This window comes from Vollenhovia emeryi, unplaced genomic scaffold, assembly GCF_000949405.1.
Source record: "Vollenhovia emeryi isolate VEMERY1.0 unplaced genomic scaffold, V.emery_V1.0 DF939191.1, whole genome shotgun sequence".
Taxonomy (NCBI): Eukaryota; Metazoa; Arthropoda; class Insecta; order Hymenoptera; family Formicidae; genus Vollenhovia; species Vollenhovia emeryi.
In genome coordinates, this window is record NW_011967175.1 from 184,790 (window position 1) to 209,877 (window position 25,088).

General features: G+C 52.1%; 4 protein-coding genes across 16 annotated transcripts in view; 3 read left to right on the plus strand and 1 right to left on the minus strand.

Annotated features, from left to right (window-relative positions):
• LOC105562281 (dual specificity tyrosine-phosphorylation-regulated kinase 4) overlaps window positions 1-8,332 on the plus strand; it is a 76,309-nt gene extending 67,977 nt beyond the window's left edge. For all 10 annotated transcript variants that reach the window (XM_012013001.1, XM_012013005.1, XM_012013004.1 and 7 more), the window contains 8 exons: window positions 251-395; window positions 921-1,137; window positions 1,857-1,955; window positions 2,132-2,290; window positions 2,377-2,515; window positions 2,605-2,920; window positions 3,043-3,172; window positions 3,394-8,332. In XM_012013001.1, the coding sequence (XP_011868391.1) occupies window positions 251-395; window positions 921-1,137; window positions 1,857-1,955; window positions 2,132-2,290; window positions 2,377-2,515; window positions 2,605-2,920; window positions 3,043-3,172; window positions 3,394-3,880 (1,692 nt within the window). In that variant the 3' untranslated portion in view covers window positions 3,881-8,332. The remainder of the gene's footprint in view (window positions 1-250; window positions 396-920; window positions 1,138-1,856; window positions 1,956-2,131; window positions 2,291-2,376; window positions 2,516-2,604; window positions 2,921-3,042; window positions 3,173-3,393) is intronic.
• A 90-nt stretch (window positions 8,333-8,422) lies between these two features.
• Window positions 8,423-10,784, minus strand: LOC105562283 (coiled-coil domain-containing protein 43). Of its 2 annotated transcripts, XM_012013013.1 has the most exons (3): window positions 10,064-10,784; window positions 9,146-9,534; window positions 8,423-9,068 (listed from the first exon to the last, which is right to left on the minus strand). In XM_012013013.1, exons 1-3 carry the CDS (start codon window positions 10,226-10,228, stop codon window positions 8,996-8,998), a joined length of 627 nt encoding a protein of 208 aa, XP_011868403.1. In that variant the 5' UTR covers window positions 10,229-10,784; the 3' UTR covers window positions 8,423-8,995. The 2 variants fall into 2 exon arrangements, with proteins under 2 accessions (XP_011868403.1, XP_011868402.1); XM_012013012.1 differs by having other exon boundaries at window positions 8,423-9,537; window positions 10,064-10,780.
• A 1,221-nt stretch (window positions 10,785-12,005) lies between these two features.
• LOC105562284 (cytochrome b-c1 complex subunit Rieske, mitochondrial) lies at window positions 12,006-13,881 on the plus strand. 2 transcript variants are annotated; one of them, XM_012013014.1, is made up of 4 exons: window positions 12,006-12,316; window positions 12,723-12,875; window positions 13,118-13,295; window positions 13,364-13,881. In XM_012013014.1, exons 1-4 carry the CDS (start codon window positions 12,112-12,114, stop codon window positions 13,653-13,655), a joined length of 828 nt encoding a protein of 275 aa, XP_011868404.1. In that variant the 5' UTR covers window positions 12,006-12,111; the 3' UTR covers window positions 13,656-13,881. The 2 variants fall into 2 exon arrangements, with proteins under 2 accessions (XP_011868404.1, XP_011868405.1); XM_012013015.1 differs by having other exon boundaries at window positions 12,006-12,205.
• Window positions 13,882-13,967: 86 nt separating this feature from the next.
• Window positions 13,968-25,088, plus strand: part of LOC105562285 (protein abrupt) — a 54,285-nt gene continuing 43,164 nt past the window's right edge. The window contains exon 1 of one of the 2 annotated variants that reach the window (XM_012013017.1): window positions 13,968-15,689. Coding sequence is in view for 1 of the 2 variants with exons in the window: in XM_012013016.1 (XP_011868406.1) it covers window positions 23,852-23,927 (76 nt within the window). In the remaining variant the exon portion in view is untranslated. Of the gene's footprint in view, window positions 15,690-23,806; window positions 23,928-25,088 lie in introns of those variants that run through there. The other variant, XM_012013016.1, reaches the window with a different exon arrangement.

The following is a 25,088-nucleotide window of genomic DNA, read 5'->3' on the forward strand; positions in this document are numbered from 1 at the left end:
TTTCTCAGCGCGCAGTCAATTTTACATTTCTGACGTTTCGCACCGGAATTATGGCAAATAGTTTTTTTTCCCCCCTCGTGCCCCCTCGAGAAAGCCGCTGATTGTGAGATACTGTCTTCGAGGACTCGAGTCATTGCACGCGTGGGCAAATAAATCTGCGTAGTCGCGGGCCCCGGGCGGGCGCTCGCCCGGGCGAATCTTGGTGGCGTCTCGACATTGTGTAAAGGGACATTTTTCTCGCCTGTTCCAGAAATTGCCGTCTTTCTTCAACAGCAAGCCGACGCGAGTGGACAAGACGGACAACAACAATGCGAACAATTCCAACAGCACGAGCAACAACATTCACAATATGCCGCTGCACGAGCCCATCAGCGCAACCTCCCCCGAAGTATACGGTACGTGAGAACTCTGTGATTGCATGAAAATATCGCGGTACCTTATACGGCGCGTGTGTGGAGAAAACGCGCCGCGCTGTCATTTAGTACACCGGCAATGGGCATTGTGGTGTACAGATTTGCGGCATTACAGGGCATTTTTTGGGCATTAGTTTGGGCATTTGGCCTTGCTGAGGCATTATAAAAGAAGATAAAAGAAGATAAAATAAGATAATAAGATAAAGCAATGCCCTCCGGGCACTAGTAGGCATTGCTAGGCATATTTTGGGCATTAGGCCTTGCTGGGGCATTATAAAAGAAGATAAAACAAGATAAATAAGATAAAATAAGATAACAAGATACAGTAATGCCCACTGGGCCATTAGTAGGCATTGAGATACATGATTTTGCTCAGCGGTTTACCCCTCAGTCACACCCCGGTCCCGGCTCTGCGTCGGAGACTCGCGTAGCTCTTCCACGCGCTCCCCCGAGGTACGCAGCCGGCCTCACGTGTGCTTCTTTTTTTTTCTCGGCGGGAAAAAACAGCCGGGAGACTGCCCATGACGCCCCAGGAAGCGGTGAAGTATTACGGCTCCAGACTGACGGAATTCGAGCGCGCCGAGATCGAGAAGTACTCGGAGATCTGGTACCTGGGCCTGTCGGCCCACAAGATCCACGGCGAGGAAGTCTCCTCCCAGAACGGCGGCTACGACGACGAAAACGGCAGTTACAACAAGGTCCTGCACGACCACATCTCCTACAGGTGAGACGTCCTCATCAGCTTTCCCTCTTCTCTCCTAATTGCTATCGCCGCCCGACGTTTGTCTCGGTCGTCCTAGCAGGTCCCCTGCAGCTAAGGAGATCGCAATAGCAATGGAATCTCGCGATTGCGCGCACCTGCATTCCGCTCGTCGCTCTCGAGAGGAGAAATTGCGGTTGAGAGCTGCGCCTGCAGTCGCAAGCGTCTATATAAACTGCGCGCGGTAAACTGCGAGACGTTAGATAAAAATGCTCGAATTTTCTCCGCGCGTCAACACGTAAACAGGACTGGTAATTGTTTTTCTTTTCGCCTTTCTTGTCCGTGCGTCCCGCCGATCGTCCACGCCGGCTTCTCGCACGTGTGTAAATTACTTGAAACTTGTGTGTGCACTCAGATACAAGAGTAGGTAAGCGAGAAGGATCTTGTGTGTGGGTCTGGATAGCTCAGTCGTAAGAGCATTCGTCCGGCAAGGTCCCAGGTTCGAATCCTGATCTGGTCCTAGTCCGTTAATTAATAAGTGGCGCGTCTCAGTGCCTACCTCCCCGAAGATACACTATTTATTACTGTGGTAAAAATGCTGGAATTTTCTCTGCGTGTTAACACGTAAACGAGACTGGCAATTGTTTTTCTTCTCACCTTTCTTGTATGTATGTACGTCTCGCCGATCGTTCACGTCGGTTTCTCGCATGTGTGTAAATTACTTGAAACTTGTGTGCACTCAGATACGAGATCCTGGAGGTGATCGGCAAGGGAAGCTTCGGCCAGGTGATACGCGCGCTGGATCACAAAACGGGACAGCACATCGCCATCAAGATTATCAGGTACGCGGAAAACGGTACACTCATCTCGCGCGATGACTCATTGCGTGCCGGATCGCGGAGCTACGATCCGAGGAAAAACGCGACGCGCGTCCGCAATGGATAATGATACATCCGGCATTTTTCCCCGAGCGCGCTGCGCCGTTTCTTTATTCAAACAGCTTTCACTGTCCTCGCAGGAACAAGAAGAGGTTCCACCATCAGGCTCTCATCGAGGTGAGAATCCTGGAGCATCTCAGAAAGAAGGACTTGGAGGCGAACTCTCAGCACAATGTGATACACATGCTAGAATATTTTTACTTCAGGAATCACCTGTGCATCAGTTTCGAGTTAATGAGGTGAGCGATCGTGAGGATAAGCGGAGAGTCTCCGGTCTCCGGCCGCGTGCAACTTATTAAGCGAACGTGTAAAATTGCCGTTTCAGTTTGAACCTGTACGAGCTAATCAAAAAGAACAATTATCAAGGATTCAGCCTGAGCCTAATCCGTCGTTTCGCCAACTCGCTAATTAGTTGCCTGAGACTGCTCTACCGGGAGAACATAATTCACTGTGACTTGAAACCGGTGGGTAACGCGCGGGGATGCGCCCGCGTCATGTTTTATTCGCGTTGATCCCGAGTGTCGACGTCTCATGCGCGCTGTCATTGTTACAGGAAAACGTGTTGCTGAAACAACGGGGGAGCAGCTCGATCAAAGTCATCGATTTCGGCTCGTCGTGTTACAGCCACCAGCGCGTTTACACGTACATACAGTCGAGGTTCTACAGGAGTCCGGAAGTGATCCTCGGTCTTCCCTACGGCACGCCGATCGATATGTGGAGCCTGGGCTGTATCTTAGCCGAGCTGTACACGGGGTATCCGCTGTTTCCGGGCGAGGACGAGATAGAGCAACTCGCCTGCATTATGGAAGTCCTCGGTCTGCCGCCAGAGCACATTATCAATCACGCCACTCGTCGCAGGCTCTTCTTCGGTAAGCCATTAATATTCGCGAGTACCAGAAGCTCTGCGAGGCAGAGGTGTGTGCCCTCTCGTTGTAGACAAAAGCGGTGGTGCCGTACGGTAATACTCAAAGAACGTCTAAAATAATTGCAGATCCGAAGGGAAGTCCGCGATGCGTGACAAACAGCAAGGGCAAGAAGAGGTGGGCAGGTAGCAAGAACCTCTCCCTGGCACTTCGGTGCACCGACATGCTCTTTGTAAACTTCGTTAGCAGATGCCTCGAGTAAGTTCCTCACAGTGTGTAGTATTCCCGCGTAGAGACTCGTTATTCGAAAATTCTATTATACACCGACAAAATCGACTCTGCCGTTGCGGTATCCTTGAAGATCCAAACAGACTTCTCTCGGTTGATAAATCATTTTTATGGGACAAGTTCTTTGGCCTGGACTTTACGAACTGTCAATTGGTGAATTTTATGCCAAAACGATCCTTTTATCCTACCAGGTGGGATCCAAAGAAACGTATGACCCCTGACGAGGCGATGCGTCACGAGTGGCTGACTTCGTCGTCGTCTTCGCACGTGAGCTCCTCCTCGTCGGCGATTGCCTCGTCGACGGTGAACGCGAGCGTGAATACGACGACGACGAGCGTCGAGTCGACGCCGCGGGAGTCCGCGCACGCCCCGCAGACGGTGAGCGTGACTGTGAGCGCGCCACGGCAGCGGGCGACGACGATGGAGGACCCGCCGTACACGATGTACCGGCTGTACAAGGGTCGCAAGTACGTGCAGAAGGTCTCGGCGGGCACCGACGTCACCGACAACGGCGGCGGCCTGATGGTGAAGAGCAAGCTGAACGGCAGCGCGAGCAGTCACGCCCTGGCGAGCAGCACGCAGACGGCGACGTCGAGGCACGCGTCGACCGGCGACATCGTTGCGAGCCTAGACCCGAATCTCGACGACTCAGGCACGTTCTTGCCGCCGATATTGTGAAGTCGGGTTTGCGCCAGCCACTTCTAAACGCGCTACTTCGCGTACCGACGCGATCAACGGGCTCGCTCTCCTCGCACCGCCGCGAGATGTGCACAGATGTGTATCAAGCGACGTACATCGGCGGAGAGCGGGTTGCAATCGAACAGTAGGCGCGTGTAGAACTGGCTGGCCGGTCCGACGTTACCGTTTCTCGATGCCAAACGGCTAGTTAAGCGCAGAGTCGCTAGTCTCGGCACGTATCGAGCTATGAGGCCAAAACGACGATCTGACGACGGGAGAAGAGCGCGCAGGCACGACGAGCAATATATAGCGATCGTGTTGATCGATTCGCGCGCTCCCGAGGACTCTGGCGATCCAATGTCACTCAGGTAATCGTAGCGAACTCGCGCGCGCGCGCATTATCGTAGTTATTCTCGGGACACGTAGACTTGCTGCCTAAGATGAGGATACTAGCATCGTTAGTGTATACCGATCATCGACATGGACCATCGTAGCCTACCTGGTTCGAATGTTAATCTCGCGCCTATGCGAAACTCACAGATATTAGCAGGTGACGAAATCTTGTAGATGTTAAAGAAACAATTACAATTGAAAGTTTGTACAGAATGCGTAGTTTGCCTTTTACTGTCGACGAGCCGCGAGGGACGATTCGTCGCCAGGCTGCGTTTTCGACGGTGAAAAAAAAAAGAAGCTCGCGCGAGTGAACGCAATCGGAAAGTAATATGCCGTATAGCAGCGTCATACTTTAGATAACTACGCGAGTGCAAGCGGCGCGATACGACACGCGTATCGTGGCAACGACGTGCGATAGAGAAGCGAAAGAGCTCCGAGGCACATTTTTATGGCCAAACAACGATTCGTCCCCGGGCGTTTTGCAGCGCAACGTCTCCGGGGCTCACCATCGAATTACGGTCGCGCCGAGAAGACCTGAGTCGTTCGAGACCTGTGTCGCCAACACAGGGTCGCGCGATTAATAACGAAGCATCGAGGCGAGAAGAGTAACATTAATACGTGAAGCGTGCCCCAGTTTAACGAGGCCTGAGTAGTCTTATTGTGATATTAAACTACCACTGTCTTACTTAGATCTCTCTGATATTAAGAAGTAACGATCGCTAATATAATAATTTCAATTTACTATTAATCATTATTTTCTTATTATCTGTAATAATCGCTATATCGCTACTACTACCGCCAAGATATAGCGGCATACAAGTAACGAGGATTATCATCGATATAACGACAGAGTTAACACTACTTATATACGTAGGCGTGTACAGATTTTAATTACGCGTTTTCAAAGTCCCGGAGCAGCAGCAGCAGCATGCTAGTTCGCTTACTACCGATGCGCTAAAAAAAAGAAAGAAGAAACAGTCCGATCATTTTTGGCGACTTTTAGTGAATTTTCAGTGACCCCCTATTGCGCCGCTACACCGCTCTTCTGTTGTTATTAATCGTCCACGCGACGTAACGCATGCTTTATTACGTCGAAATTAATTAATGTTGATTAACGCCCCATGAGATTCCTCTCCGCCTTCGCAGCGCTACCTACTTACGACGTTGCTCGTAGTTTCCTGGCATTAATTAGCGATTTATAATTTGACGCGCCCGTACCGAACTGTCACGAGCATTTCGCGATATGCAGAGGATTTGACAAAGAAAAGAAACAAAACCTATTGTATAGTATTATAATGTTAGGCTACTTTTAGACTTGGTAATTGTTCGATGTGCCCGTACCCATTCTAAAGTTTCGTAAGACACAAGCTCGTAATAATTACATCGTTGTGACGTTAGAAACGTGAGATGCGTCACGCTCCACCGTTTGCCGCTTACGAGCTTCCATCGCGGAAACGTTTTCTTCCGTTTTCTTTTTCGCATGCTTCTCTACAATTCCTAAAGGTCCTACCGTACGAAATCGCGAAGGCCCTAAAAATTGTAATACGTATCTCATTGCCGCGCCCGAAAATTGGAGCACGGTACACGAGTGTCGGCACTCCGCAAATTACGATCGCGTTACAAGAGACTGAAATGAATTCATTGTTTTATATCGGAAACACGGCGAAATTGTTCCTAACAATTCGTTCCGCAAAATCGACGTGTCCTCACTTTTATTACTTTTTTTTTTTTAAGCGAACTCATTCAGTTCCTTCGTCAAGTGTGTTGTTTGATTCGCGGACAGTTATCAAACGCCTCACGATGATAACTGAAACGAATATAATAAAACTGGACTCGTTGTCTCACGCAAAACGGTCCCACTTTAGGCCCCGAGAACTTTTAGAACAATTAATGTCGTACCAAGTACCGCGTAGTGGTATCGCGCGACATAATCGGTGAATCGGCCAACAAACGCGAGCGGAGGTAAATAATATTATACTATTAAGAATTACATATATAAATATATTATTCGTATGCGGCGAATATGCCCGAACGAACGACTGATGAAGTAGCGCATATTATATATGATTCTCACGACTTGTGGCGGGTTCGTAGCAGTCGCTCTCGAGTAATCGCGTAGCGACGATCATCGCGAAATTTCGGGTAGACATTTCGTTCGATTACCCCAAACGAACAAAAAGGAAAACAAAAGACGGGAAAGAGAGAGAGAAGGAAAATCGGACGAGAGTAACGTCTAGGAGGCGACGATTTCTAGGGAACGAGGTATATCAAATTGTGTATAAAATAAAGACGCGACTGTGTGTGCGTGCATGCGTGCCTGCGAGGGAGACTCGTCTCGGGGAGAGAAAGAGAGAGTGAAAAGGGGAGAGTGTGGCGTATGGTTATGCACACATATATCTATTATATAAATAAATAAAAAAATATATAATATACCATTATACATGTGAGGCGCGGGAACGCGCAAGGGCAAAACGAGTTAAGGTCTAGGATACGATAGAGGACAATTAGAAGGGCGTTCGCGAGGAGCACGCAGGGCGTCCGTCTACGAAGTCCCCGCCCCGCCCCTTGAAGAGATAAAGGCAAAACACCGTTCAATTGTACAGTCTTAAGTTTTTAGTTGTGTTCACTACTGTATACAAGCGGGATCAAATTATAGTATCTGTATAAACGGGACGGTTGTATTATCCGCGTGATGTGCGTCATCACTTGTTATACAGAGAATCAACACGCGCACACTCGGCACCCGCGTGTGTCGCGCCTAAAGAAACATACGGGAGGCATGTTCGTATAGCGAAAAGCGTACGCCAGCTATATCGGTTTGGTCGGCGTCGATCGTACTCGCCTCCAAGTCCAGGTCTTCTGGAAGGGACCGAGCGGGATCGCTCGGGGCTGCGGGCTAAGATCGACGTAAACCGGGATTGAGGCGGGAAAAAGAGAAAGTGACAAACGAGACAGGGCCTGTACTATTTCGATACCATCCGAGGAACAGCGAAAATCCATGTCCTTCGACTGAAAGCTAACTAGACTTCGCGCACCTGGTCGATTCGTCGTTCGCGAATGAATAGTCGCTGCGATTTTTTCCCATACGGCGCGGACGGAAAAGGGAGACAGTCGCTTCTTCTAGTCCAGGATGTAACGAACGTACACACACATCTCACTCGAACACGTTAGAGAGAGAGAGGGAGAGAGGGAGGAAACGTTCCCTCGGGCTTCGGCGAAGAAATGCTGCGCGCATAAAATATCCGCTAGATCAGTGTACAACTAATCGACGAGTTTCAACGACGCGATTAGGCACCATCGAATTAAATTAAGTACAATCCGTGCGACCCTCCTCCCCTTTCCCGCGACGGATAACGCGTCCGACGAAGAGGACCCCGCGGGGCGTTTATCGCGACGGCCGGGCCTCGTAGATCATCCTAGTAGGACAATCATAGCGTTGCGCGTTTGTGTTGGACGCGCTAGTAAATTTTCATTAGATGATAGAGACAAGGCGAGTGCGACAAGGGAGTATCTCTCGTTCGAGAAGCTCGCTGGGGCGTGAAACGATCCCGTGGGCGCGCATCGCGACGGAGGATCGTTTTAGATAATTAAGCGACGGCCGCGCGCGCGCTTCGCTCTTCAAGGTCCGCGATAGAGAGAGATATATCTCGAGTCTAAAAGTGAGAATCTCGAGAGCACGGGGAGGAGTGGAGGAAGAACGATTCCGATAAAAAAAAAAACGTATGGGAGCGAGGGTTTATAGAGTGATTTGTAATCTGGCGTTCAATTGCGGATGTCTTGTTATAAACATGTAAATGCGAGTTCGTCAATTTCTGCCCAGCGAACGAGAGAATTGCTAAATAATAAAATGATTATAATGACATTAGTATATATATATATACGCTATATATATACTAATACGATACTGAAGCATCATCACCTTTTGTATCATTTGTTCGTTTGTTTTTATCTTACTGCGTTTGTCTTTCATTATTAATGCAATACCAAGATGACTCGGTTTCGACTCGGTATCTTGTGTGTAAATATATAACTAATAAAAAAAATATGTATACAAATGCAGCGAGCGCACGTCTTGTCGACGCGTCTTCCCCTGCATTCCCCGCCCCCCCCTTCTCATAATTTGCACGTTCTGCGCCGTCGAGTATCAAATGTCGGTGAGATTTAAATAGTTTATTTAACATACTCGCGTATTAAATACATAAATTGTATGAGACACAACGTAATATGCTAAGCAGGTCGATGGGTAAACGGTGCGTCGGCACTCGGAACGACTGTTCGCTTACAAACGATGAGTTTATCTCGCTGCTAATCTTAATTAGTGAGAATAGGGATGCGGACTCGGAATACGGACAACTACGAGAGACGCTAGGAGTGGGATGGAGAATAGAAAAAGGGAACGAGTAAGTAACAAACCTTTTCGAGAGGAAGAGGACTACGTTTTGCGGAGAGAAAGAGAAGGCACAGGATGATCCAACATTAGATGTACTTGCGCGTACTTGGCGACATATGCACTCGTACGGAATCTGATCAAGAAATCGTCGTCTAACGACAGATGGACGCTACACACATATACTTCTAATGAAAATACAAGGTCGATGACTGATTTAAATAACTGCCCGGAGATCGTTGCATGCACGACAATACAGATAAGACATATGGATACCACAGCATATATGGAGTCGATATTCTCGGAATTAATCTTCCAACGCTTTTACCTCGATGCTACCTTCGCCTCTCTCCCTTTTGGGTTTTCCTCTTCTCCTTCTTCTCTTCCTTCAATTGCTTTTGCTTCTCTCTAAAATATTAATACTCAAAGTCTCGCGTGTTCGTCGTATCGCAAATAGGCTCTTAGCGCTGATGGTTGCATCCTACCTGTCTTCCTTGTCCTTCTCCTTTTTCTTCTGGCTCTCCAGCTTGGCCTTTTCCCTCTTCTCCCTCTCTTGCTGCACGATAGTGGCTGCGTTCAAGTTCTTCTCGATTCCGCAGTCCCCGCCGCTCGCCCCGTCCTCCTCCCCGTCTCCTTCGCTATTGTCTTCGTCGGACATTTGACTGTATTGCGCCAGTATAGCCTCCCGTATCCGTCTCTCCTCGTCCGTGTAGCTCCTCTGCGTCGTCGTGGGCAGGCTCTGTGACTCCAGCATCTTTGCCAGCCGGACGTCGACGTCCTCCGTTGGCGCGGGCGCCACGGCCACCTCCTTGGTCGGCAGCCACTTGGCCCACGCGCTCAAGATTTCCTCCACATGCTTGCCGATATTATCCTCCTGCTAGGGCAATAGATAGGAAGTAGATAATATAATATAATAAAATAGAGTAGCGAGGAATGGATGAATGAATGGATTAAGATTTTATCGTAAACCAAGTGCCACTTTCTGGCTGTAAGCTGAAGTGAATAAAAGTTCGATTGATATTATCCTCCCGCAACGAGAGACAGAGACAGCTCGTGAGACGCGTTGCGTAATCTCGCGCAAGGTACGGACGCGAGAACAAGCGCGGTCCGGGTGAATCGAAGAATTGCGCGAGCCAGAAGATCGACGCGAGCCTCAATTCCTCTCGCGATCCTCCGATCCCCGGCGAGCGAAAACTACGGCGGACGATCGCCGCGAGGCGAACCGAGCGCGAGCGCGCGCGCGCGCGCGGGCAAGACTCGCTGGAGGCGAGCGTGTAAAGGAGGCAGGGACGCGTACTTTCGGAGCACGACCTCGCGGCTATTTCCGACCGGCTGACGATGCGGCGGCGGCGGCGGCGACCGCGCGCGCGTTCTAACCTCAACGCCGCCCGCTGCGCACTCACCGTTATGCCCGCGAGTATGTCCCTGAGCGCCTCGGCCTTCTCGTCCTCGGACTCGTCGCCCTCGAGGATGCCCTTGATGTACCTGCCGAAGACGCCCTCGTCCGTGTTGAGCGCCTGCAGCTTCCCGCTGAGCCAGGCGTCGAACGAGCCCGCCGCGACCGCCATCGCTCCGTCTCGCTCGCGCGGTGCCCGATCTCTCGCCGGTGCCCGCCTCTCGGCGCGCTCCGTCCGCAGGCGAGGGAAGGAAGGAAGGAAGAACGCAGCAGCGTCGCCGCGATGACGCCTCCGCCGCCCGAGCGGTCACATCCTTCGGCGCTACTGGACGCGGCTGGTCGGCGCGACCCGACCGGGCCCGGTCATCTCCACGACGGCGCGGGCATCGTCGTCGCGGCTCGTGGCGTTGTATCCGCTCCCGCGAGGCGCGCGCGGGGTGTATATGTCGCGCCGATGTGCGCAACGACGCGCGCGACGTCGCGAACGCCGCGACCGTTTCTCCGGATCGCGTTTCCGGGGCGTGCGCACCTCGGGCGCTTTGCGCACCGCAACTGCGCGCGCATGTGCACGCCGAGTCCCTCGAGATCGTACGCGCGCGCAGCGCGGACTGTATTTTGCCCTTGACGCCCGGTCCAGAGTCTAATCTGCAATGCGCTCTTCGCGCCTAGAAACATGAGAGAGACCCAGCGTCGGCGTCAACGCGGCACTCCCGGCGCTAACCGGCGCGAGAAACAGAAGCGCGACGGCGTCGCGCGAAACGGCGGGAACGTTCCGGCGAGACGGACTCGGGAGGTACGCGAGATTCGACGCGTCTCGCGACCGAACGCGCGCGAGTGTCGAATGGTCTACGATCGCTCAACTTGATCGGCGATACTCACCACCGTTGCGAATAAGCGTCGCGACGACCGTGTCGGCGCGGGAGACCGGCCCCGCGATGCTTCTCGAGCTGACCAACATGGCGCCGTACCCGGCGGCGCCGGCGCTACCGCGCGGTACTACGCGAGTCGAGTCAGCGGACGCGTAAATTCGCGGCGCTTCTTATTGACGAACGATCGACAAACTCGCGACGCTCCTCTACTCAATCAGTTACATCGAAGGAGCAGCGAGCGGGAAGCGGATCGTCGAATCGTCGTCTACCGCTTGCTCTTCTTTCGATGAAACTCGAGTGAAGGAAGACCGCGAGTTCGTCGATCGCTCGTGTAATAGACGTGCGATTTTAAGTGTACGTTTAATTTCAGACGCGCTGCGCGAGCGATAGAGAGAGTCACTCGAGTGTCAAAGTGGCGGTCGAGTCGCGCCGCTCGCTCACTTGACTCGCGTAGTACCGGCGCCATGTTGGTCTGCCAGAGAGAAGCATCGCGGAGCGTCGCGGACACGCAGCGGGCCGGTCTGCCGCGCCGATGGTCGTCGCGACGCATTTCACGACGGTGGTGAGTTTAACGTCGCACGAGCTGAGCAGTCGCGGCGCGGATTACTCGATACTCGCGCGCCGGCGAGCCGCCGGGACGCGTGAATCCCGCGAGAAAGGCTGACCGGCAGAGAACAATCCGACGTCGAAATGATGTCGAATCGACGTCGTTTCGACGTCGATCGACGAATCATTTCTCACTGGGTTAAGACTGTCTCAGTCGTAGACGTGGGGCAAGGCAGAGAGAAACGTAAGTCGTGAAAGGCCATTGTATACGACTTACGTTTCTCTCTACCTTGCGTCTACGACTGAGACACAGCCGAACTCCGGCCGGAATCTTTGGCGCGGCCGCCCAGTGAGAAATGATTCGTCGATCGACGTCGACTGGGCGGTTTCTCGCGGCGCCGCGGGTTCGCCGAGCCCTGAATCCGCAATCCGACGCGGGCTCGAAAAGGTCAGCGAGCGAAGGGAGAAACGAGCGATTTTCAAACCGCGCGCGCCGCCACCGTCAGACGGTCAAACCGCACGCGGCGACAACTTCGCGCCGATCGCAGCGACCCGCCGCGGCGCGACGCGGCAGCGTTTTCCAGGTTGCCTCGCGAATGTGTCGTCCTGCTCGCCGTCACGGTCGTATTTACCGTAGAGGATGAACGTGATCGCCAAGTCGACGGCCCTGTCGCCGTTCCTGCGGGCGACGGCGACCGCCGTCTCGAACGGCGGGCTGCCCGTGGCCGCGACCGGTAAGGTTCACAAGCCAAAGATCGCCGTACCTCAGCCCGTCAAGCGGTCGCCCGGGCAGAGCTATCAGGATCTCCTCACTGGACCTACGTGCGTGAGCTCGGGAGTCGCAGGTGCGTGTGTCCCGCAACGTCAGCCCAGTTCCGCGCCGCGAGTCCTGCGAATTCGCGGTCGAATCCTCCGCGTCGAGTCGACCCGACGTCCGCGCGCTGTTCGCGATTATATAATCGTATCTGCGCACTTTGCGGCCCGCTGCCGCGATCGGTCGAGCTTGTAAAGCTACTCCGGGGGGCTGCGTTCGAAAACGTTACCCGAGTCCCCTAATTTTCCGTCGTTCTATCCTTGTTGCCCACCGGATGTTAAACGAGGATAAAACGACGCACTGGGGTGACGTTCGCAAACGCCGCCTAGAATAGAGAGCGTACACTGACAGACGTGAATCGATAGAAGATCCTGGTAGGCTCCTCACCGCCTCCTCCCCCCGAAGCAATAATGTAATCTGGATTCGTGTCGTTGCAGTCAGTACGCAGGTGCATCAGCGACGCTTGGCGCACACCGACATTCAGTGGCCAGATTTCTCCCACTATCGCCAGGATGAGGTGCAGGATCCAAATTCGAGGTCGCGGGACACTGCGCCGTCCCGAAAGGGTGTTTCCTACCTGATCGCAGCTGGCGAGTATAATACACTGAAACGTATCTCCGAGGCGGAAACCGCTGACCAAGATCTTGTACACCAAGGCCCAACCAATGCCCAGTGCGCATTACTTAATCTTGTTATCTTACTTTATCTTTACAATGTCCCTAATGCTCAGTAATGCCGCAAATCTGTACACCACAATGCCCTCGGCGGTTTCCCCCTCGCATACCTCATACGTGACGAGCGAATCTAATGTCCTTTGACTTTGCGCGTCTAGGTGGCTCCGCGGTGGGTGTTTATAGCGCGAAAGTATTAGTGCACGACATGGTTGGGATGCTGAGCGCGTCGGCTGACGTGCTTGCCATGTCGAAGATCGAGATAAAGCTCGGCAGCATCCCGGAGGGCAAGAGCGCTGTCTTCAAGTGGCGCGGGAAGCCCCTGTTTGTACGACACAGGTAATTCGGCGATTTATCGCCATAAGTAAACGCGTGCATTCGACGTCATCCTCGTGGAAATGTTGCAGAATACAATCGGAGATCGCGACGGAGTCTAAGGTGGACGTCGCGAGTCTGCGCGACCCGGAAGAGGACAGCGTTCGCGTCAAGGACCCCAAGTGGCTGGTGGTGCTGGGCGTTTGCACGCACCTGGGATGCGTGCCCATCGCCAACGCGGGCGACTTCGGCGGTTACTACTGCCCGTGCCACGGGTCGCACTACGACGCCAGCGGTAGGATCAGGAAAGGACCGGCGCCGTTGAACCTCGAGGTACCGCCGTACGAGTTCACCGAGGGCGGTAGCATGCTCATTGTTGGTTAATGACTATTCGATACCTGTAGTCAAATAATAAAATAATTTATGAGATAAGGACGCTCCGTGGGCACCTCGCGCGCAGCACCCTGTTAATAGCGGCGCGAAGAGATCGGAGAAATGTGTGGGTTTGTATATTTCTTCAGACTCATTCTGGAGAGCCTTCGTTCGAACATCGCCGGTGCAGCGCGACCGCGTTGTAACACATACCTAAAATAAATGTTAAGTGAAAATCTTTATGAAGCTTAGTCGATCTTACCAGCGTACAGCTGTGACTAGCGTTACAGTTTACACAAGATGTCAGATGTGTGCTTTTGGAAAAGCAACAGAAGAATAATATTACCTTTGTACGACGAATTTTTTAAGCATATGCAATCAATGAAGGTGAAAGTTACGGCGTTTGGGTAACTCTTGGGTAACAATAGTAGATTTTTTTATTAGTCCGATAATACTATACCAAATGCGCTTGACGTTTAAAGAGGACCGTCTATTAAAACTGCCATTAAAAAATATTAATTTTCCACAAAATTAAAAGATGTAAACTGAATGGAGGATAAAGAAAGGCTCCAGGATAGAAAAGTTCTCGAGTCTCTAGAAATATTTTATTTTATAAGCAATATGTTTGAAAAATTTGTTGTACGACAAATTGGTTCAAGTAGATTGACTGCAGGATAGAAAAGTTCTCGAGAGTGTCTAGAATTTTTTATTTTGCAGCCGATATGCTTCAAGTTTATCGCACGGCAAATTTTTTAACCGTATCGATCGGTTGTAGAACAGAAAAGTTGTCGAGTCTCCAGAACTTTTTTATTTCGCAGCCAATCAATATGCTTAAAAGTTTGTCGTACGATAAATGTAATATCACCCTAGAGCTCGAGCTGCAATGTGCTCTTTGCGTCTAGAAACTTCTATTTTATAGCCAATAAAGACGTTTAAAAAATTTGTACGAGCTGATGAACTGTATATTATACATTGCACTGCCGTGCATTGTCGGCAAATTCTTTAAGCGTATCGATTCGCCTGTATAAAATGTTTCTCGCTGCGAAAAGCACACTGTAGATTAGACTTGAGAGTCGTATTAGACTGGATATTTTGTCACGCAACAAAATTTTAAGCGCGTCACTGGTTGCAGGATGGAAGTCGCCGGGTATCTAGAAATTTTCCATCCCGCAGCCAATCAACACAAAAATTTGTCGACAGTCTTTAAGTATATCAGCCGGCCACAAAATAGAAAATATCTAGAAACTCGAGGACCTTTTTATCGCGCGATCGTTCGGCGCGCCTGACAAATTAATCGTACGACAAACGCAACGTTATCTAAAATCCGAAACACCCTCGCGCGTCCCGCGGCTGTAACGCGACTCGGGGGAGCAGAGAGAGGGTAGGGGGTTGCGACGATGCCGTCGCTCTACCGCGAGGGGGCGCCAGCGTTCGGCGGCGCGGCCGAAATCTCTCGGTTGTCGGTGCGCGCGGCCGCGAAGGCGAAGCGGGCGACAATCGTCATCGCAATCGCCGGGCGATCGCTGCCGGTCCTCACCTCGATCGCTCGCGTCCGCTGCTGGCAGCGTACGGACGAGAGAAATCGCGCGCGCGTCATCGACCAGTCGTCGCCGCGTTCGCGCTCGTTTACCGGAGAGTTCGGAGTAGCCGCGTTTCCGCCGGCCGGCGTTGCGCGCGGCGTCGTCGTCGTCGTCACCACTCGCCGCTCACACGCTCGCTGTCGTCGGGAGCAAAGTATATATTATATTACGTACACACAACACACATATTACGTACACGCGCGCGCGTTAACCCCCTCGCCGACCAGCTGACTCTCCCACTCTCCCGTCTCTTTCTCTTTCTCCCTCTTTCTCTCTCGCCTCCCGGAACTGACACTCGGAGCCGCCGCCGGCGACGCATCGCCGACGATGTATTGTCCGGTCGCGCGCCGTCAGCGAGCCGCGCCGCTGCTCCGCGAAAGGGTTGAAAGCCGGGAGTAGGAGAGACGTCGTCGTCGCGGGAACAAGCGAGAAGGAAACGGCGAGAGGAAGCGCGCCCCAATTGCCGGTGAGTAAGCACTGTAGCGCGATGCTGTCGTTCTTCAAATCTTTAACGAGAGCTCTCTCTCTCTTCTCTCTCGCTTTTCTTCTTCGGAATTTCCCGGTGGCTCGAGCGGCCGCGATTCCCGAGACGATCGCGCATCGACAAATACACACACACACACAGCGATTCGACAATAGAGAAACACTCGCGAATCGGATTTTTATTTTCGCACCGAGAAGTTTACTCCGAGGTTCATAATCGCGTAGCGCGATTCGAATAACGTTCGTTTTCTTTTTTTCCCCCGCCCCTCCCTTTGAACGCCGCGCGATAAACAGGAGCGTCTTATCTTTCGAACATTCCTCGGGACGCGACAAGTTTTTCGGGCGCTCTCTCGCTGCATCTCTTATTCAATGTTCACGCTGCGTTCCGGCGCGAGCCGCAGGTTGCTCCAGTTTTTGCCAGTTTCCACGTTTGTCGAAACTTCTCGCGCCCCCCCCAGAGAGCACCTCCCTTTTTTTTCGTTCGGGGAGGAGGGGAGGGAATGCAGCACGTCGCTTAGACTGCGCGGTGTTGATGTCGCATTCCTCCCCGTGAAGTTTCATTCGCGCTCCGAGTGCTAACGGCAGGTACATTATACACGCAGCGTCGTCGACGACAACAATAATCGCGATAACGATCGATGACAGACGGTCCTACCCTCGTTTGCACCTTCACGCAAGAATATCAATAGACAATGATCGAGCTACCAATCGACCGCGACCGGCGACGTGCTTTTAACACCGAACATTTATCGCGAAAAATATTACCTCGGCCAGGGGTCTGAGCCTGGACCTCCCTGCGCTCTCACGGCGGGCGCCAATTCGACCACCGAGGCATATTCGAGAGCAACACCAATAGAGCTCGCTCCTTTATTCGCCGCCTTGTTAAACAATTGGTTAATTCCTGCGCTTCCGTGTGTCTGCGCGGAGAGGATTTACTCGGGAAATCGCGGGACAACGTGGCGTCTCGAAGAAATTTACTAACAGACTCGTTACCTTCTTCGAAATGCACGCGTCGTCCCACGACCATTCGAGGAAAAATTCTCACCGCGCGCGTGTCAATCGCGTTTTCTCTTTTCTATCGAGATAGAATCGTACACTGAAAAAAAATCCGATAGATTCAACCAGTCGTCTGTTAGAAAATGGACGAATCTGAATTCCTTTAGGATTTACCATGAAAGATATTTCATAACCAGAAGTTCGCTAGACTTCACTGCAAATCTGGTAAATCCTAAAGGAATTCTGATTCGTCCATTTTCTAGCAGACGACTGGTTGAATCACTCTGATTTTTTGTTCAGTGTACGCTCAGAAAAGTGCCCTGATTGTATCATCCAGACATGTGCGACAGAATGTATTTTGGCTGAACCAAACGGAAGTTCTAGTTAGCACGATATAGGGCTCGATACTTCATAACCAGAAGTTTGCTAGACTTCACTGCACATCTGGTAAATCCTGAAGGGATTCAGATTCGTCCATTTTCCAGCAGACGACCGGTCGAATCTATCAGATTTTCTTTTTTTCAGTGTAGCGTTTCGCTCAACGCCCCGTGCTGCGAGCTTGGAAATTAACGGAGCCGTCGCACGTCGCATTTACTTATTTCGAGTACAGGCACGCAGGGTCCGCGATGATAACCGTTCGTTCGATGAGCACGACGCGAGTTATACCAGTTATACGTCTCTCGCGCCTCGTCCCTTGTTTGGTAACGCCGGGGTATCGGCGCGAGCTCGAGAACCGGGGGGCATGTGTGTTTGTGTATCTGCACGCCTGGGTCATCCGAGGATTTCCGTACACGCGAGCAGTGGCTTTGCATCCCCGGCAACGGCTCGCGAAAGCAACCACCGCGCGCTGCTCCGGGCCTTGGCGTGCGTGCGCGCGCGCGCTCTGACCTTTACGTTTCTATTTACGTAAATAAAGTCGTTCGTGCCACCAGCGGTGCGTCGATGCATATTCAAAATTCACACGGGGAGCAGTCGGGCCGACGATCTAGACCTCCATCGGCCAGCGCGTAGGCTCGCGAAGCTGTCCCCGAGGCGGAGTGAGGAGACACGCTCTGAGATCGGTAATAAAAAACCGGGGTTGGGAAAGTTACTTTATAAAAGTGTCTGGTTACAGTTGCAGTCTCTTCGCTAAAAATGTAACTAGTTACAGTTACAAGTTACCAATTCTGAACAGTAACGAATCGTTGCTTTGCGGTTACTTTCTTGCGACGAAAATAAAAATATCAAATCTGGCATTTGAATTGTTAAGTGTCGATAAAGGCGTTTATGCGCCAACGCGAGGCCTAATGCGACCCTGTGCAGGTTCCAAATATGTATGAAGTGAAGCCAACGGCGCACGATACTATTTTTCCTACTGGATTGCTTGCGAGAGCCAATAGGAATGCAGAGTTTCAAATCGGATGACTTAAGGCTGAATCCTGATTGGCTCTCGTGAGCAAGTAGGAAAAATAGTATCGTGTGCCGTTGGCTTAACTATTAATGTAACTGAGTTAAGTTGCAGATGGAGAGAAAGTAACAAGTTAAGTTCGAGTTACTAAAAAAAGAGTAACTGTAACTCCGTTACAAGTAACGAGTTACTTCCCAACCCTGTGAAAAACGCCCCTAAAGTTCGTCTGCCAACGATAAAATCGACATTAGCTGCGTCCGGTATTGCAAATCAAAGCGCTGTCCTGCGCTACGTCTAATCTACAATGTGCTCCTTGCGCCTAGAAACATTGTTTTATATAAGCAAATCAAAACGCTTCAAGAAATTCGTCGACAACGTACGATTGTACGATGCGTAATGTACAATTTATCGACTTGCACAAATGAGGAAGGTCCGCTATCGTGAGACTGGATCTTAATATGGAATAGCGGGCGTTTCTGCGAAGTTAATAGACATCGCCCCGCGTTGAATCCACGAACTTATTGCTCTTGAAGCGAGATCTGTTCAGTGGACAATTCATTGTTCAGTTGTGTAATCGTCGCGAGAAAGGATTTGCGATTGAATTCGGGTGTTGAGAGCCTGCTGTCTCGGTGACAGAGGACTTTCCTCTTTTTACTGGCTGTAAAGTAGAATGTTTCTAGACGCAAGGGGCACATTGCAGATTAGGCTTCAGGGCGAGCGGGAGAGGAGGAGCACCTCCAGATTTGCAACGCCGGGCGCGATTATTGACTCGCGCTTCGCGAAAGACGTACTCCCGATCGCGGCGAAACCGAGGCAGCGAGTGTACGCAATTACTATCGCGCGAGAATCGTTAATTACATTATCGCGAAAGAGTCGGAGACGTAACGGAAGTGTGCGATACGCGGCGCGGCATTTTTTTCCCCCCCCACCCCGATCGATCAATTGTCCGAGTTGCGTGTGCTCTCTTTCGGCGGGCGATCCCTCCCGTCCGCCCTTCACGGCCACCCCTCGCAACCTTGTTCTTTGGCCGAGACTGTACCCGTTGTTCGCAAAGATCGTTACCCACCCCGGGATGTGGATCCTCCGAGAAAGTTGCAAGTGCAAAGGCTGCGAGCGGGCACGAGTTGCGATGCAAATGCCGTCGGGTTCCTGGCATTCTAATTCTTATGCGTCAGCGAGCGAGAAAACGCGGCCGAGAGTGCGGCGGGCGCGCGCGCGCGCGCGCGCACGGAAGAAGGGAGCCGCTGTCTTCTCTCGCAGGATCCAGTTTCCCTTTTTCGGTTTTTCCCTCTCTTTCTCCCTTTCCGCCTCTCCTCGCCACCGACGGCGCAGGACGAGACTCTTTGCTGCTTTGTGCCCTGCATCCACCGAGCGCACTTCTCCCTCCTGCGCGCGCGTATGCGTGTGCGTCCGCGCACGCGAAATTGCGTGCGTCGTAACGAGAGAGAGAGAGAGAGAGAGAGAGAGAAAGAGAGAGAGAGAGAGCGGAACCCCGCCGCTACGCGCGGGCCTTCACGCTGGAGGAGAATCAATAGATGTGCGTTGCATCTTGCCCCTCCTCGTCCCCCCGCGACCCCCTCCTCACGCGTTTTGGGCAGCCACCCTTCTGCCACTGACTCCGACCTTCGCGCGCGGCCGCGTACTTCGCGAGCCGCGCACGATTTACGAGCCGCACAGGCGATCTACATTCGCGCGAGCGTTTATTAATCCGTGGAATCCGCGCGAGAGTCCAGGGATCGATCGGCGGGACGAGCGCGAGTTCCCCGCGTACCCTCGATCGCGCCATTCGCCGAACTCGGCGCTCGATGCGAAACGCGAAGATGTCACCCTCTCCGGCGCTTTGGCGCGAGATTGAATTTCTTATAATTTATAAGAAGCCGGATGGAGCATATTTTTTTCCTCCCGTTTTCGCGTCATCGAATCGATACGGGCGTTATCCGCGAAAGGTCGAAAGTTCACCGGTGAAGGAAGCACCAAAGAATCCCCGTTCGTGCGAGCTAATTCATTGCACTCGCGTACTCTCGCCGCGTCTCGCGCCCTCTCGTCATTGTCGGTCCTTTTTGTTTGTAACTTTTCCGCGACCCGTTCGCCGCGGGGCCCCGTCCGACGTGTCGCCGTTGCGTTTCGTACGCCATATTGGCCACCCTTGCCCTCAACCATCGCGCGCGATCCTATCGTCTAGGAACTTGGCGCATAAATCAAGATACGGCGGCGGATAAAGGCCAATTGCCACGTAGTCCTAGAAAATGGTGTAATTTGGTATGTACGCCCGGCCCGTATTTTCGACGCCGCGCTACCCGCGGCATCGATTGCCCGTAAAGATATCCGCGTGAATGTCAGCCGCCCTTTCCGGCCGCCTACTGAATTATTTACAGCGACGATTGTCGCTAAGAAAGCACACACCTTTGCCCTATTACGTGCCGACGTAAATGTAATTGGAAAGGGTTAAATTAAGGAATACATCTGCGCTAAACGTTTCCTGGACCCTCGGAATCTATCGGGATCAACGAGGCCCGAGTTTTTTTGTTTTTTTTTCGAAACACCGACCGTTTACGGACTTTCATTTATTATACATTAAAATATCGGCCAAGCGATAGCGCTGTATTTTTCATATCGAGATAAAGTTCGGGCGCGTCAAGGAGGTGAATTATTCATCGTCCGGGGCGAAAGCCGGGACTGTTCTTGAAATTTCGCCTCCGTTAAATCCGTACACCTCGGCTCCGACGACGGAGATCGAGTGTCCCCTTCGTTCTTCGCGAGGGAAAGAGAGCCGGCCGTTGCGGTATCCGCGGTCTCTCGCATATTACGCAACGACACCCCTCGAGGAAATAGTAGCGCCGTGTCGCCGGCCGAGAGGAGACCCTCGACTTTAAGCGCCCGCGACGCCCGCGTGCATCGGCGTCGTGCGGCGTTAGACAGACCGAAAGTAGAGACAAGGTTTGGAGGTCGATAGGACGGGGGCGAGATCGAAAGCGAGAGCCGCGAAGGAGAAAGCGGCGAAAGCGAGAGCGCGGAGTAATCATAATCGTAAACACGCAACCCGGCGCAGCGTGGGCGAGGGAGAGGGCGGGAGAGGAGGCAAGAGGGAAAACGGAGGGAAGCTCTGGATGAAAGGGAAAGGAAGGGGAGGGAGCGAGGGAGGATAAGTGAGAGTGAAGGGGGCGGCATGAGGGGCGCGAGAGAGGGTGGCGAGGCGAGGCGAGAGAGAGAGAGGCGCAGGTGAAAGTGAAGCGAAGGTGGTCGAGTTAGAGCGGCAGCATTCGGGGAGGGTGAAAGGAGGTTAATGATTAGTTCTTCCGAGGTCGGGGGCTGTTGCCGGGTGCAGGTTGCTCGGCTCTTCCCCTTGGCCGCCCTTTCCTCCCCTTCCTCCTTCGCATCATCGTCCTCTCCTCCTTCTCCTTCCTCCTCTCGCTTCCTGCCGCCATTCCGCGTGTCCCCTCTCGCGCCGATATCGCCCCTCTTCCCCCTCGGTCCCTTTATCATTCTCTTCAACCCCCTTCGTGCTCTCGGCCATTCTACCAACCTCCAAAAATTCAGACCCCCCCCCCACCACCGTCGCTCAAGTTACGCACGCACGACGGAGTTTGAAGGCTTGCAAGGTTGTTCTCCCCTCCATCCTGGGTTGATTTCAGGAACGTGTCGATTATTTATAGGGCCATCGTAGAAACCGCGGAGCGAGTACGCGTATATATAGATCCGAGGAGTTTCTATTTTGGCGGAAATCTTATTGGTATTTGAGATTTTTCTCGGGCTCGAGAGAAAATGTCACGCTGCATTCGCGACGCTTTTCCTTTTATCTCGATGGATACCGGTAATGGGTCCATTACCGATCGTCACGCAATGAGGTCGAACTGCAAGTACAAAATTTACTCCTACTGTAAAACCGATAGTGTCGGAAATTTCTACTTTCGCCAATTTAGCATTAAAGTAGGTCCCTTTAAGTGGGAGCTAAAGTAAATTTTTAGAATTAAAGATACAAGGGAGGAGTAAAAAATTAGAATGTCGTCAAAGTAGGTTATCGCTGGTCTATGTAGGTGTATAGATCAGCTAAGTAGGTGTAAATTATCCTTAAAAGTACCAAAATAATACCAAAATTTCAACTCGGAGCTCTTCTCCTTTACAATACGAATCCGCGTTGAAAGGAACTTTCGACCCTCGCGTGTCTCCTACGGTGCACACTGCTGTTTTTATTTGCCCGGCGTTACCATTTGCCGCACAGTGCACAGTTAAAATATACTCTCGAACTATTAAAAGCTTGCCGTTTGCGCGCATTAAACGCTTATTACAGGCGGGGTAAAATATTACGTACGTCGTCGGCGTAGGTCGGCGCGCTGCATAATGTAGCAGCGAGTCTGATATCGATCCCGAAATTGGCGGCATCTCCACGCTCGAGAGAAGACGCATTCAGGAGTCACCTGCCTAATCTGACTAACAAATTTTATGCAGGGGACAAGTGCCGTCGTACACCGGCCTCCAATCTTGGTGATTAGAGCGCGGCTGCTGATACGGCTCTCCCCCGAGCGCGTTAGAAAGATTTTGTAAAGCTCGGACCGCGTTCACGTACGACCATTTCGAATGCAGGTGCGCGACCCTCCGTCGTTAAGAACGGTCGGCCGTAACCACCGCCGCGCATAAATATTTTATTCAAGCGAACCAGAGCCGTCGCGCGTTTATGAAAATTTATGTTGGGATTCCTGCGCTGTAAGAGGATAACTGCGAATTATCGTGCGCGAGTTTCTCGGTGGCCAAATGAAAAGAGTCTCCTCCCCCGAAATTCGACGTTTCCGGCGAAATTTCTGTTCGCTCGCGATCAAAATTACGCGCTTGAAATAAAATCTATATTCGCATCTCCGGAAATAACGGCGCGCGACATTTACGGCAATTAATAGAGATACGTCTATTTGTTTCCGTGACATTTTATACGCTCCCAGTTTTTCAAGTGTTCCCTCGATGTGTGAGCGGCAGCCCTGTTTACTTGCACGTCGATTTCGCGAACCGATCGGCCGCGACCGACGTGGCGCATTCAGCGCACCCACATGATGCGCCTCGGCATTTTCTGCCGCGTCCATTACGTAGCAACGAGCTTATTTTGTCGATTCCTCGGCGGCGCCGTCGCGTCCGGTGCTTCCGCTCTTCGTTATCCGGTAGCCGGTAGTTAAATTATTTTATCGATTGCGCGAAAGAATCTCTCTTCTCCCGCGGGAGCGAGGGAGAAGGTGGAACAAGAGAGGAAAAAAAAAGTAGAAGACGAGGTTCGCCGCGCGGCCGCCCACCGCCCCTTGCAGCGTCAGCCCTGGGCTCCCTAACGGCCTCCGAGGACTTTCCAGCGAAAGTGATGGCCGTGGGCTGCGTAGGAAGGGCGCCGGGAGAACGACGCGAGGGTGGCAGCGGCGGTGGTGCTCCGTGTTCTCCCAGCTCCCCCGCGGGAGGGAGGAGGGGTCGGCGGGAGTCGTCGTTGACGGAGGGGTTGGTCGGCCGCGAGGGAGGTCGGTTTCGGAGGACGGCAGGAACGGCAGGAAGGGCGATACGAATAGCGTACGCGAGCGCGCGAGGGTTGACGCGGGGGTGGATGCGGGGGTAACCTTGCAACCCTCTTGCGTACGCGCGCGCTTGAAGGAAGGGAAGAGGGACAGAGAGAGAGAGAGAGAGACTGGAATCCCGCGCGCTGGAGGGGTGGTTGCCGGCCGCGGGCTTGCGAAGGCAGTCGGGGGTGCAGTCGCACACCGGGGTGGCAGTGACGGGCGTGACGTAGTCCGAGGAGGATGTACGCCCCTGTTGGCGAGGGCCCCAGCAACCAACGACCATCCCTGGTCAATCCATGGTGGCTTCATCCGCTAGGTACGGCCGACCAGTTGTTGCTGTTATTGTTGTTGTCGTGTCGGGCCTCCTCCACCTGTCGCGTCGTCGGCGTCGTTTCGGGAAGCTGTCGCGGGTCTGCCTGTTTGTTTTGATCGCGGAATCGGGATCGATTCGTGTGGGGGCGTGGGAGATTGACGGGAGGGGCGGCTTTGAACTTGACGCACAGCGGCGGTGCCACGAAGGATGTAATTCGCGGCAACGACTACATGGTGTGAGATAGTGAACTTTTAGATTTACCGTCTTACGGTCGGTGAAACGATCGAGACGATTTGGTTTTAATCAGTGGTAAAGGACCTCGTCGACTCGTGACGATTCTCGACAAAGTAATTTGTTTCTAAGGCCCGGTTTCACCAAACATCGCTTAACTCTAATCTTAGTTTACTTCACGTTTGTCTCTTTCTAGAATAACAGTTGGAAAGAGACAAAGAATGAATTTAGCTAAGTTTAGCTCATTTTATTCTTATTGTAGCAATTAGGGTCTACAAATCGTATCCTCGTTGATTATTCTAAACATTTTTGTTTGACACTTCGCACCGCAGCTCGTAGTTTATAGTTGTTAAAGAGGCTACGATTTTTTATTTGCAACTGCGATTGAAAATATATGAAAGGCGCAGTTGTACATAACCGTGATATATTCAACGAAGTAATTGCCACACAACAAACTACATAATTCCAATATTCTCTCGAATGTATTCTTAAAACATGTCTACTTGATAATTTATACAGACTATTGAAACTCGTTGTTCCAACGAATGTTCACGCGGTAATGTTTTGTGTTTCGCCCTTAGTACTTTGTATTACAGCTATTTCGGTGAGATTACGGTTTGCGCGCTTGTTAAATTGCCGGCCATTGTTACGCGCGTACACCGTGATTTCAACGCTTCCTTTGTTTCTGCCTCTGCAAAGTGCACATGCACGTGCGGCGGCAGCAGCGCATCGCACCGTACGTGCATTGTGCGCGCAGCGGTGCCTCGACGGAAGTCGCGTTTATTTCATGGCGTCATAAAAACGGATCGTACATTCTGCTTCTTCCACCTAATTTCCCTCCCCGGTGTCGTCTGCGGCTTCGAAAAAACGCGCATAGCTCCCGCGGGGCGGAACCTCCCGCTAACGACCTCCATTCGGGAAATTTATTGCTTC

What these genes read in the sequence shown, in the direction of transcription:
- LOC105562284 (XM_012013014.1), top strand. Translation starts at nt 12,112, where the DNA reads ATGAACGTGATCGCCAAGTCGACGGCCCTGTCGCCGTTCCTGCGGGCG. An exon ending in TTCCTACCTGATCGCAGCTG is followed by an intron (nt 12,876 to 13,117) that starts GCGAGTATAATA and finishes TTGCGCGTCTAG; the next exon opens with GTGGCTCCGCGGTGGGTGTT. An exon ending in CCCCTGTTTGTACGACACAG is followed by an intron (nt 13,296 to 13,363) that starts GTAATTCGGCGA and finishes GAAATGTTGCAG; the next exon opens with AATACAATCGGAGATCGCGA.
- LOC105562283 (XM_012013013.1), bottom strand. Translation starts at nt 10,228, where the DNA reads ATGGCGGTCGCGGCGGGCTCGTTCGACGCCTGGCTCAGCGGGAAGCTG. An exon ending in ACATACTCGCGGGCATAACG is followed by an intron (nt 9,535 to 10,063) that starts GTGAGTGCGCAG and finishes TTGCCCTAGCAG; the next exon opens with GAGGATAATATCGGCAAGCA. An exon ending in GAGAAGGACAAGGAAGACAG is followed by an intron (nt 9,069 to 9,145) that starts GTAGGATGCAAC and finishes TTAATATTTTAG; the next exon opens with AGAGAAGCAAAAGCAATTGA.